The sequence below is a fragment of the Herpailurus yagouaroundi genome, unplaced genomic scaffold (genome assembly GCF_014898765.1).
Source record: "Herpailurus yagouaroundi ecotype Mexico unplaced genomic scaffold, PumYag 163, whole genome shotgun sequence".
In the NCBI taxonomy this organism is placed as follows: domain Eukaryota; kingdom Metazoa; phylum Chordata; class Mammalia; order Carnivora; family Felidae; genus Herpailurus; species Herpailurus yagouaroundi.
The window spans coordinates 34582045-34595952 of NW_024412404.1; the positions used below are offsets into that span (position 1 = coordinate 34582045).

General features: G+C 39.0%; 1 protein-coding gene across 8 annotated transcripts in view; it reads left to right on the forward strand.

The window, feature by feature from the left end:
* PLCE1 (phospholipase C epsilon 1) overlaps positions 1–13908 on the forward strand; it is a 322989-nt gene that overhangs the window by 27313 nt on the left and 281768 nt on the right. For 7 of the 8 annotated variants that reach the window (XR_005793574.1, XM_040485907.1, XM_040485901.1 and 4 more), the window contains exon 2: positions 9756–11308. Coding sequence is in view for 7 of the 8 variants with exons in the window: in XM_040485907.1 (XP_040341841.1) it covers positions 10106–11308 (1203 nt within the window). In the remaining variant the exon portion in view is untranslated. Of the gene's footprint in view, positions 1–2986; positions 3008–9755; positions 11309–13908 lie in introns of those variants that run through there. The other variant, XM_040485903.1, reaches the window with a different exon arrangement.

A 13908-nucleotide genomic window follows, 5' to 3' on the forward strand; every position in this document is an offset into this window, starting at 1 on the left:
CATATTCAGACAACAATACTATGCATGATTTGATTTTCCTGTGTAGGCTCCGCAGGGCTGTGTGGTTGACTCTGCCCCCACCCCTATACAACATAGCCAATAACTCCCCCGCTATCCTCTGCCTCCTGTGAGCACACCCAATTCAGCTGAGCGACATTTCAGCACACACACAGTAAAAACAGACTGCCCATGTAGCAGCTCTTTCATCCATGACATGCAGAAAATAGTCGAGAAGGGCTTCCTGTCTCCTCAGGATCTACAGAGTTTTCTTTTTTTAAGTTTGCGTTTACATAAATATCACTCGTAACTGAGACAGCTGCTAGGCCCAGCTATCACACAACATGTTGTATTAGTGAAAGTAATAAACATGGCAGGAGCTCTTTTACCTAAACACAGTTTAAAGCCAATTTAGGGCTGCTGGGGTGGCTCAGTCGATTAAGTGTCTGACTCTTGGTTTTGGCTCAGGTCATGATCTCAGTTTTTGAGTTTGAGCCCTACATCGGGCTCTACACTGACAGTGGGTAGCTTGCTTGGGATTCTCTCTCTCTCCTTCTCTGCCCCTCCCCTGCTTGTGCTCTCTGTCTGTCTCTCTCTCTCAAAATAAATTAAAAAAAAAAAAAAAACTTAAAAAAAAAGCCAATTTAATTCCAGAGCACATCTTGTCTCAGCATTTTGTTTTTAAAATACTATTAGATGTCCATGACAGTTCTAATATAAAGGCATTTCAAAGTAAATATTAGCTCTGAGAATATCATATATTTGTTTTATGCAAAGCTTTTAAATAATAATAAAATAGTTAGCAAATGGCCAAAAAGATATATGTATATATACATAGATGTGTGTGTGCATATACATACATATATTCTCCGTATATATGGAGAGAAAGAGAAAGAGCTATAGTGCTAACTAGCTGTATCATGTTTATGGATTAGAAACCTCAATATTATTAAAATGTTATTTCTCCCCAAATTGATATATTAATTTACATTACCAATCCCAGGCAAAGGAATTTTTTTTGTGTTTTTAAGAAATTGAGGATGTTCTTAAGGATTAGGATAAAGTGTGGCTTTACTACATTGGATAAAATGGAACTCTGTTTTTTCTCAAGTAAAAAGAGTGATATGATGAAAATGCTGTTTGGGGAGGATTTTTCTGAAGGTAATATGGGATGGATTGAAACAGGAAAAGGTTAGAATCTAGAAGACTGAAAGCCCTTAAGGAATCCAGGTCCTAATGGACAAATATTGGGCTCAAAGAGCCATGGAAAAGAAGGAAAGAATCAAATGTCTGTTGAGACCAACTGTATACCTTGATACCATGCCAGGAATGTGGGATGCAGGGTATCTCTAAAACTCCTTAAGTTTAAAGATGCAAGGTCTCTGTTCTTCACAAGCTTTCAATTCATGCAGTGGTCCTATATAGTTAATAGCTACAGTATAGTGTTTCATGACATGTTTGTACTGGTGAAATGTAGGGAGAACTGTGGGAAACAGATAAGAGCAATTAATGCTGACAGTGGGTATCAGGGAGGGTTACAGAGGGGAAATGCCACCGGAGTTGGGTGAAGGAGTCTTAGCAGAGTTAGAGAACAGTGGGAAGGGAAATGCACAGAGGCATTAATGCTAAGCTGGTTCAGTACATGGCAAAAAGACCAGTATGACAGGATATTTTCTCCTAGGTATTGGTCAGAGATGAAGCTGAAAAAAATAGACTGGGACTAAATCATGGAGGGTCTAATGCGACCTTCTGACTCTCACTTTTTCTCTTTTCTCATCTCTTACCAAAAACATACATCTCTGTGTGCATGTGCATGTGCGCACATACATATAACTCCGGAATTTCTTGACATATTTGTACCGTAGCAAAGGAGAGGGAGTGCTGTGAATGTCACAACACCACAATCCTATCTGCCTCCACTCTTGGCTTAAAATTCTACTAATGTCTTTGATTCCATATTTCTAGGAGAGCAATAGGGAGAGAGCGGTGATTTGCAGACTAATCAGAGACTGTGTTTATAGTGAGGATTTCCTTTCTTTGGGAGTTTTACAGTTGAGAATTAACCTGTTATGAACAAACTTTTTTTGTGATACTCTGTTTTTCTATATTGGCAACCTCGTCAATGTATTAGTTAAAAAATATTTGTATAACTTTCTCACCTACCTATCAGTTAACTCCTGATATTTAATATGCACAGAGTATAAAGATTAGGGTTATCTCTGGGTTTTCTGGGTCACAAGTCTAGCATCCCAGACTCTGAAACTTTTCCAATAAAGGGAGTGGAAGTTACAAAGGGCTAAGTCTTTAAGGTCTTGGAAGAGGACCCAGATTAGTACACCAGTGCCTTTGTGGAATGTTTTAAAAGCTTTGTTTCTTTGTAAGTTTTGGAGTTTCCATCATAATAGTTCAGAGAAAGGAGTCCAGGAGGGAGTGGAGCAGCAGACATTCAGTGGAGAAGAAAGAGTGAAGACTGACTCATCATGTAGGGCTTGGGTGTGGGTGTGCCTGTAGTAGGGAGAAAGGGAGGAAGGGTTGTGTAGGCAAAATATTTTCTTTAATCTCACTGCAGAATGGGCTTTGGGGAAGAGAATGCATAAATAGATAACTGTGGCACAGTTATTTATCTGTCATACACATGATACTGAAAGGAACTCTATAAAATCCTCTAGGTTTAAAGATGAAATAGAGACTATTGCATTCTGTTATCAGCTTTGACAGTTGCCCTAGTATTTCTTTCCATGCTGGTGAAATTACTGAGCAACTTTCCCTTTCTTTGATTGGAGTCAATGTTCTCCTAAGAACTTCAGATGAATCTATAGTTATGCATTGTATTTTCCTACTTCTTTATCTTTCTTCATGCCGTTCCTTTTACCCAAGGTATTTTTCTTGGTTATGGATACAACTAATTGCTACCTCTTTGCAAAGTTCCAGGTTAAATCTTCCTCCATCAGAGCTTTCCTGATCTCCTGTTCCATAACCACCTTGCCTTCTTAACTCTGGAAGATAACAGGTACTTAATAAATAACTGACAGTTGTCTGATAGTTTTTGTTGTTGTTAAACCCCACATCCTTCTGACGTTGACAATCATAAAAACCAATGTGTTTGCATTTAATATTTTTCTCATTTAATTGTTCTTTATGACACAATCATCTGGCCTTAAATATTAAATAAATCTAAAAACCTAATAAATAAATTAGCGACATACTTGAATTAGTGAATATAACTTCCCCTCCAATGCAGGAATTCACTACATAGCTTCCTTGTTATATCACATCTCTGTACTTTTAGATAAGCCATTCAAATATTCTGAGCATCATCCATAAAATGGGGTGATAATAGTATTCACACCTATTAGTTAGGAAAAAGTTTTGATGTGAATGACAGAAAACCTAAAATAATGGTGGCTTAAACAATATAGAATTTTATTTTTCTTTCCCCCAAATCCAAGACTTCTGTCTTGTTTCTTTACTATGAAAGGTGTCCATTCTTCTGTTTACCTCATGGTCTAATATAGCTACTTCAGCTCCAGTCATCATGCCTTCCCTCCAGCCAGCAGAAAGTAGAAAGGGGGAGGAGAAAGGCACACCCTTTCTGTTCAAAAAATCTTCCCAGAAATAACAAACCTCTTCTGCTTATATCTAATTAGTAATGACAGTGACATGGCTATATCTAGCTATAAGGGAGGCCATTAAAGGGATGACCATATGCTTGGCCAAAATTCAGAAGTTCTATTATTGAGAAAAAGTGAGAACAGATTTTGAGGGACAATTAGTAGTTTCTGCCACCCTACCGATAATGCTATTATAAAGATTAAGGGATATTATGTACACTGTGCTTAGAACATGCCTGTTACATGATACATGATCAATAAGTATTTATTTGTCATTATTTTTTAAATTAAACATTATAGACAGTATTCATTCATTCTAATATTTGTTCAACACCTATTGAACACCTGCTATGCTGAACACTATGCCTCTCTATTTAAATCTTTATATCAATGGTGAGAAGACTACCATCCAGAATAGCTTCTCCCTTGTTAAATAGCTCTACAAGTTAGAATTCTTTATCAAGCTAAGCCAGAACATGCCTCCCCAATAATTCATTTGTTTTGGCCATGATCCTGCCTTTTGAAACAATATGTAACAAGAATATTTCCTCATCTTAGTTCTTAAATTACATGAAGATGGGTATACCTCCCACTCAGTTTTCTGGCTCTAACCAGGCATTTTATTAACTTATTTATCTAGCAAACAGTTTGTCAAACTTTTTCTATAAAGGGTTAGATGGTGAATATTTCTAGCTTTGCAAGCCACATAGTTTCTGTCATAGTTTATCAACTCTATCATTGTAATGCAAAAGCAGCCATAGACATTGCATAAATGAATGGCCACGTCTGTGTTCCAATAAAATTTTATTTACCAAAATGGATAGCAGGTCAGATTTGGACCTTGGTATGTAGTTTGCCAGCCCCTAATTTAGCCCATGGAAATTTGTCAGCAAGGTTATTTGTGACTGATATTTCCCTACCCTGAAGCTATAAATTTACTCTGTGTCACTCCTGATTCTTCTTAAACTTTTCATTTCTTTGTCTTGTGTTACCACTTTGGCTAAGATTTCCAGCACCACCTACATAGCCCTATCATTGCATGGCCAGTCATTCCCTAGACATATTATCCATTCCAATTCATCTCTAGCTTAGAAATGCTACCTTGACAAGTTCTTTCTTGTTCTACCATATTCTTAGCCCACGCATCCTTTGATCTCTCCCAGGCTGGTCCTTCTCTAGTCTTCCCTACAAACCACATTAAGAAAAGAAGAATCTTTTTCTCCATCTCTTTCTTCTTCAAAACTGTTAGACCGTGGTCTTCTTTCAGTGCTTCAGGTTTTCTTTAGCCAACTTTAACCTATTCCATCTTCCCTCACAGACAACCTAGAGCTTCCCAAGAGGAGGGAGGTAGAAAATTAACATTTATTGATGGACATATAAAATACATATGATTTATGCTGATGTTAAAGAAGTGGAACATATAATTCGAGATTGATCATATAGCAGGCTTGTGGTCATGCAGCTGGGATTCAGGGGGTCAGCCCCAGTTATCGAATTGAAATTTAAGTTTAAGCGAACCTGGTGAGTGGAATGGGTATATCTGGCAAAAGTAAATTCAACACCACGTCACCAACAGAGCTGCTTAACTTCTCAAGGCATAGAATGACAAGCATTTGTCCTTAACTTTTGGTTTCCAAAGCATTTTCTTCACAATCTGATCAAATAGGTAATTTTATTTCTGTCTTATAGGACAATGAGACCAAACCCAAAGTGGTTAAAATAGTTGCCTGAAGTGCCAGGTGCCAATGTCTTATTGTTTTTCTCCGTGAGAATCCACATTTGCTCTTTTCTGCAAAGTTAATCCCACTTCTTTATCTAGCTGATTCCTTCTTGTCTTTCAAAACTCGGCTTGCTCATCGTCTTCTTCAGGAAACCCTCCATGGCAATCACCCTCACCTTGTCCCCACTATCTGATTTAGATGCTCTTCCTCTGGGGTAACCCAGATTATAGCCCTATTTGCACTATACCTTACCTGATGATCTATTAGCTTATAAAGAAATCAAGGGGAAATTCCTGCCTCATTTAATTTTGTACTTAATAAGAATATGTTGAGGGGTGCCTGGGTGGCTCAGTCGGTTGAGCGTCCGACTTCGGCTCAGGTCATGATCTCACGGTCTGTGAGTTTGAGCCCTGCATCGGGCTCTGTGCTGACAGCTCAGAGCCTGGAGCCTGTTTCGGATTCTGTGTCTCCCTCTCTCTCTGCCCCTCCCCAACTCATGCTCCGTCTCTCTCTCTCTCTCTCTCTCTCTCTGTCAAAAATAAACATTAAAAAAAAAAAAAAAAAGAATATGTTGAATAAAGGAATGACCTGAGATGGAGTCTTCAGGGAGTCAGCTCTCTCGGATGTTGTTCAGTACTGACTACCACAAAACAAAGATCTCAGCCTGCCAGAGACAAACTCAGATAAAAGAGGATCCTCCTAGAAGGCATGGATCTCTGCATCCAGCGGACATCAGAAATACAAACCGATAAGGTTTCAAACTAGTTAGCAATAAAGCAGCATAACTGTGGTGGAGAGCACAGATTCTGGAGTCAGGTTTCTTGGGTTTGAATCCTGACTCCACCATTTTCCAGCAGTGTGATCTTTGGCAAGTGACTCAGCTTCTCTGTGCTTGGGTTTCTAATCTGTCAAATGTGGATCATAGTAGAACTGTTCTGTATTAGTTCTCTCTTGCTGTGCAACAAATTACCTCAAAACAATGTCTCAAAACAGTAAACATTTATTATCTCACATTTCCTATGGCTCAGGAATTTGGGAACTGAGTGCTTCTGGCTCAGGCTTGCTCATGAGGTTAAAGTCATATAGACGTATAGACCATGGCTGCAGTCATGCGAAGCCTTGACTGGTGTTGGAGGATCCCCTTCCAAGATGGCTCATTCCAGTGGCTTTTGGCAGGAGGTCTCAGTTCTTGCCACAGGGAGCTCTTCCTATATCATGACATCTGATTTCCTCCAGAACAAACGAGAGGAAGAACAAAAGGAAACCTCAATAACTTTTATGACATTTTATGACCTATTCTCAGAAGTCATACACTGTTACTTCCAACACATTTTGTATGTTGGAAAAAGTCACCAAGTACGGTCTCCATGCAAGGGGAAGGCAGTTAGGCTCTACAAAGAATTTGTGGACATATTTTAAAACCATCACATTATCTTGTATGATTGAGTGAAAATTACATGAGATAGTAATTTTGAAATGCTTAGAACAGGGGTGAGGCAGTACATGCTTTGAATGACCTTCCTCATAGGTGAGAAAGGACAAATAACAGTCAGTCTGAAGGCTTTGGCTTTAAAAGTTACTCTAAAAAATAGAGCAAAGATATGGAAACCAAGGTAGTGCCAAAAGCCATTAAAATTATCTATTTGGTTCTTGACATGAAAAGTTGTTCATGAATTGGAATTTGTAAAAAAAAAAAAAAAGCAGGTATAAAGTAGGATATACAGCATGATCTGGTATTTGTGTAATCATATACCTATATCTCTGTGTGTTGATGCATAGGGAGCATTATGGAAGGAGTTTACTCAAAGTATTAATAGTGGTTATCTCTGGATAGTGGGGTTTATGTTAAGTTGAAATTTTTTGTGTGTTTTCCTGCATTTTTTGAATTGTTTTACACTGAGCATATTTCTCCAAAAATAATAGATGCATTTTTTTCTGAAGAAAATTTAAAAGAAACCAGGTTGGAAGGAGGATGTGAAAGGTGGAAGGGTTCGGTTGAACCAGGACACTGCTGCTCTGTGTGGGCTCATTGACTTCCTGTGAAGTGTCCGACTGACAGGATGTCCTCTGATTTTTTAAGGTAGTTGTGAAGACTGCATGTGCTGGGAGCCAGTGAGACTTTGTGGTTGCGCTTGAGGGGCATATATGTAAGGGAAGAGGGGTAGGTTGCTGCTTCTTTGGGACAAGAGGAAAAGGGAGAAGCATGGGGAAGAGGGACACCCGTGTGGGAAAGGGCAAAAATGGGTTAAATCTGGTGTTGACAGCAGAGTATGAATGCTCATCAGTTGTCTTGGTAAGGACGGCTTCACTTACAAAGGAATGGTATACTTATGAAGGACACCTGTGATCCCGTGGTGCCTTGTATATCCTTGATAATTACACTTACCACACCAGATTGAAATTTGTTCAGTTCTCCCTCTCTCAATAGAATCACAAGCAGGGATATCTAGCCCCATTACATAGTTCCCAGTGTAGAACAGGGTTCAATAATTTGAGGAATAAAAATAAATTATTTTTTAAGAATACTTTTCGTAAACTGAAAATTTTTATGTCCACATTCACCTGAATAATTTCTTTAAGTGTAATTTCTTTAAATTAACTAATTAATAAGTTTTTAAATTTGCATCCAAGTTACTTAGCATATAGTGCAACATGATTTCAGGAGTAGATTCCTTAATGCCCCTTACCCATTTAGCCCATCCCCCTTACCACAACCCCCCCCCCCAGCAACCTTCTTTTTGTTCTCTGTATTTAAGTCTTTTATGTTTTGTCCCCATCCCTGTTTTTATATTATTTTTGCTTCCCTTCCCTTATGTTCATCTGTTTTGTGTCTTAAATTCCTCACATGAGTGAAGTCATATGATATTTGTCTTTCTCTGGCTAATTTTGCTTAGCATAATACCTTCTAGTTCCATCCACGTAGTTGCAAGTGGCAAGATTTCATTCTTTTTGATTGCCTAGTAATACTCCATTATATGTGTATACCAAATCTTCTTTATCTATTCATCCATCGATGGGCATTTGGGCTCTTTCCGTACTTTGACTTGAATACTTTCTTATTAAAGTGAATGGAAAGAATACACACACACACACACACGCACACAAAGTCACATTTGCCACTTCTGTTCTTTGTTCATCTTTTCCTCTTTTTCTGCCTTTTGATTATTTGAAAATTTTTATGGTCCTAATATTTTGGTTTATTACCTATATTTTTTCTTACAGTGGCTGTATTGGGCTTATAGTATGCATCTTTAATTTATGACAGCCTGCCTTTAAGTAATGTTACACCAATTCACTTAGAAAATAATCTTGTAACAATATACTTCCATTTCCCTTCTCGTGACCTTGTGCTATTTTTTCCTTCTGCATGTGTTAGGAACCCCACAATACATTGCTATTATTTTTGCTTTAAAAGATTAACTATCTCAAGTGGTTTACAATTTTTAAAAAATTGTATTTACATACATACTTAACATTTTCCGTGCTCTTTATTCTTTTGCATGGATCCACATTTCTATCTGGTATTGTTTTCCTTCTAAAGGACTTCCTTTACTGTTTCTTATATGCAAATTTGTTGGTGATGAATTCTTTCAGCTTTTGTATGTCTAGAAAGTTTTTCTTTTTTTTTTTGTTTTCAAAAGATATTTTTGTTGGGTATAGAATTTTAAGTTGGCAGTATTTTTTTCTTTCAGTACTTTAAAGATAGACTCTACTCTCATCTGGCTTGCATTGTCTCTTATTTTGTTTTATCTTATTTATTTATTTATTTATTTATTTATTCATTTATTTATTATTACATGATAAGTGTACTTTTTAATCTCTACCCTCAATTTCACCCATCTCCCTAAACACCTCCCCATAGCTTGCATTGTTTCTCATGAGAAGCCTGCAACCACCCTTATCTTTGCTCCTCTCCACTTAACATGTCTTCTTTCTCTAGTTTTTATGGTCTCATTGAACACTCAACTTTCTTTCCTTTAAATAAGAACTCTGTTGGGTTCAGCCTGAGTTCCCCTTCCCTCCCCTATGGCCTAGAAACTCTCAAACTGTAAGCTAGGGCATTTATAGGATTCACCTCATTTGTTGTTGTTTTCTTATTTCAGGAATCACTGTTCTGTGTTCCCTGTTGTTCAGTATTTAAAAACCATTCTTTCTTTTTTTTTTTTTTTTTTTTTTCTGATTTTTTCAGTTGTTTAAGGCAGGGGAGTAATTCTGGTCTCTGTTGTTACTCTACTTTGGCTGGAAACAGAATTTCTGAAATATTATATCAGAGAAATAAATACCAAAAACATTAAAAGTAACTATCAATTGCAAAACTCTTCATATTCAGAATTGGTTCATATTTTGCATTAGCTTAGAGTTACAAGTTCGGTTTTAAAAATTTATTTAGTGCCACAGTGTTTGACATCATGTCTTTTTCTTACAGGAAACATTCAAACTGGATTTTTAATCGTTAGTAAGTCAGTGAGAGATCAGAAGTTGCAGAATGCAATCCCGAGTAAAAATCTCCAAAAGAATTACTTCAAATAACAGAGGAAAGAAAATTGAACTACCACCTTAAAACCCTGGTCTAGAAAAACATATTACACATGATAGGAAGTTATAACTGGAGAAATTTATTTGGCTCTTAATGCACCTGAATGAAAGGAATTGTCACACTGTTTCTCAGGACTTGTAGATCTGAGATTATTTTAATAATAAGTTGTTTTATAAAAATCTTGACATGATCAGCAGAGAGAAGAAACAGCAATAGCTAAAACCTGTGTGTTGGTCAAGATGACTTCTGAAGAAATGGCAGCTTCTGTTCTCACACCTGTGACTCAAAGAAAGGTGACATCGTCTCAGTCGGCTTTAGATGAAAGTAGTGAAAAGGTCTCAGACGTCAGTGTTCCGAAGGCACATAGTGTCAGGCAGAGTGGTCAGACTTCCACCATCTCACGACTGAACAAGCTTAAAGAAGAATCCTCTGGAAGCAACTTGCCCGAGATTGTCTCCATAGCAAGGGAGAAGATAATGAGTGATGAGAACAGCAATGAGAAGTACTGGGAGGAAAGCATGCCAGATTCTGTGAAAAACCTCAATATTAACTGCAACAACGTACTGAAAAACAGCCAGTGCAGCCTTCCTCAGAGCCAGTGTTATGACACGTGCGATTCTGTCATGGAGGAAGGCCTGTGTTTGGAAACTGGAATCCCATCCTCACTGGAAAGAAAGGTGTTCCCTGGAATTCAACTGGAAGTGGACGGGCCTCCCATGGACATTAGTCCCTTAGGAAATCAGTCGGCCATCATAGAGAGCGGCCGGGCACACCCTGACGGCGGCCTGGCAGCATTTCACTTTCATTACGAAGTCGACAGAAGAATGTCAGACACTTTCTGTACCTTGTCAGACAACCTGATTTTGGATGATTGTGGTAACTGTGTACCACTGCCTGGTGTTCGTGGGGAGCGACAGAAAAATTATATGGCATATACTTGTAAACTCATGGAATTGGCAGAAAACTGTGATAATAAGAATGGGCAGCTGCAGTGTGATCATTGTGATGCCTTAAACGACAGATACTTGTGCTTCGAAGCTTCTTGCCAAAGGGCTGATGCGGTATGTTCAAGTGACAGCTTTTGCAGGGAGGACTTGACTAACAGTCCACCTGCCAAGACCTTTCTGAGCCATTTTGAGGACTTCCCTGATAATTGTGAAGATGTAGAAGAAGATTTTTTTAAGAGCAAAAAGGAGAGGTCCACTTTGTTAGTGAGAAGATTTTGTAAAAATGACAGGGAAGTAAAGAAATCTGTATATACTGGGACAAGGGCGATCATGAGAACTCTGCCTTCTGGTCACATTGGGCTGGGAGCTTACAGTTACATTGATCAGAAGAGAAGTGGTCTCCTGCTGCCCTGTGGGAGAGTTCTGGAACGGTGGTCAGCGGTGGCAGTTAGGGAAGATGGGAGCTGGTGCCTGTCAGAAGCTCAGTGGTATTCGGTAAGGATTAAGTTTATTTTTGGTCATTTCTTTAAACTTGATCTTTTTTTTAAGTTTAGTTATTTATTTTTAGATGAGAGAGAGAGCGCATGTGCACAGGCACACATGAGTGGGGGAGGGGCAAAGAGAGGAGGACAAAGAATCCCAAGCAGGTTCTGTGCTGTCAGTGCAGAGCCAGATGTGGGGCTCAAACTCAGGAACCATGAGATCATGACCTGAGCTGAAATCAAGAGTGGGAAACTCAAGTGACTGAGCCATCCAGGAACCCCAAAACTTGATCTTTTAAAATCCAATTTTCTGTTGTCTTAATTCATGGAAAGTTTTAGGTTCTGTCAAATTATGATTCTTAGGGGAAGCATTTGTAGTTACTGGAAACTTGTAGACCTAATAGATACGCCAGTCAATAACTGTCAAGATGGAGTTAACTCTACAATGATATAAGTAACTAGATGCACATATGTATGTCATCAGGAGTGCAGAAATTAGGGAGACTCCCAGGTTACTATATGTAGGATTAGGAGACAGACTCCTGATAATGGGAAAGTGGTTCCATTGACTGATTATCTACTTGTGCCTTTGGAGGTACATGCCTATGTCTTCTATATTTTTAGGTTGCAAGGCCTAAAAGAACTTAAGATATGGTTACCTTCATTTTCCAACCAATGTTCCCAGTTTCTTCCTTCCTCACCTTTTTTGTGCCATGGACCCCTTTGGCAATTTTGGTGAAGCCTATGGACTCAGAAGAATGCTTTTAAGTGCATCCAATGAAATACAAGGTGTTATAAAGGACACAGATTATGTGAACATATGTACACTTACCAAGATATCATTTGAAATTATGATATATGGCAGGGTAGGTGCTTCTTTGTTAACACATTAAACAGTGGCATTTAGTGGTTCGATAACTACCATAATTCTGAAGTAGTGATGAATGTCAGTAGGGAGTAGTTTCCCTGGGACTTTCTCAATTTTAGCACTACAAATCCCTCATCCAGGGAAACCCCCTCAGTCCTGGGCAAACCAGGGCAGTTGGTCACCCTAAATATAAATACTCATTTAGGGTTTCAACCACGACTGTATTATATAGACATATCTGTGATTTCTATCGGCGACAAGGTCACAGGTACTGTTCTAATACTGAGACTTGTTGGCCTGTATTCATAATTGAAGGGAATGCTAAATGTCTAACTCTCACATCCCAGTGTTTCACAATTCCTTAAAACCTGGCCTTGTGAATAAATACCCCATCTAGAAAAAACATTCCTTTTATTGAAATATAACTGGTATATTTTTATTGTCATCATCATCAGTCATGGAGCTAATGTTTATTTTGCATTTGACATGTGCCAGACATTGGGTCACATAATTTACATACTTGATTTCATGCAATCCTCTCAACTACCTTCTGATATTAACCCCTTTGTATTGCTAAGAAAACGGAGTCTCAGGAAAGTTATATACCTTGCCCAAGGTCACTTAACTGCTAAGTGGTATAACTAGGATTGTAATCTGGGCAGCCCAGACTCTTAGTTTCTCAAGATCCAGAAAGAAATACAATTGAGAGTAAGCTGTTAAAGGAGCAGAAGGATTCTGTTCATTTCAGTGTCTGTTGATTGAGTAACCACACTCACTGATGCTTATGGTATTTCAGACTTGGCTGTGTTCAATGTGGCGGTTCTAACCCTGCTTATGTGTTGGAATCATAGTATCCAGGCCCAATCCCAGACCCTTGGAATCAGAATCGCTGGGGTAGGGCACAGCAGGAATGATTTTTAGGGTTCCCCAGGTGATTGTATGATTCTGTGGAGTTGAGAACCACTGTCCAACAACTTTGAGCTCTTTGCTCTTTGGGCAGGACATTTAGGGAATATTTGCTGTGTCCTAAAGACCCCGACACTGCGGGCTCTCGGGAGTGGCACGGCTGACCTGGGAGCCTGCCTGAAAAGTGATGACCCTTCTCTCAGGCCCTTCTCTCTGTGCATTCGACCTACTGGTCACCCAGTAAGGGTCGGCAGATTTGTTTTTGAATGTTCATCTGACTCCTTATAAAACCTGAGTCCCAAGCAATGTGACGTCAGTGACACACAGCACCCCCCGCCCCCCGTCCCCAGCTCTTCTGACCAAATTTTGTCCATGCAGGGAAAAAGGAGCTCATCGCAGTAATGTGTCTTCCCAGTTAAAAAATGCAGGGGTTTTAAAAATTCATATACATCTGAAGTTGAATGTTAAGAATGCAACAGAAATTTAAATGCAGCAAAGAGAGTGGAAGCAGATTGTTTGAGAACGGTTATCAGAGTCCCCCAACACTTCTACAGGCATGGGGGTCATGCATCTGCTATAAATAATTGTAGAATAATTTCTGGCATGATCATACTCATTCTCCTAGTTTCTGGAGCACTGCCACTTCTTCCGAGAACGTTCATGGGTCCCTAGCTCCAGTCTGCCCCTTTCTGTCAGTTAGAGGCACTGAGATGGTTCATTTCCAATGAAAAGAACCAAAGAGATGATGCAAATTATCTCCTCCCTTCTTAGTCTCTGAAGGTTGGGAGAGGTTGCCACACCTCGACCAGAGTGAAGACTCTGGAGAAGAGAGAGGAGAG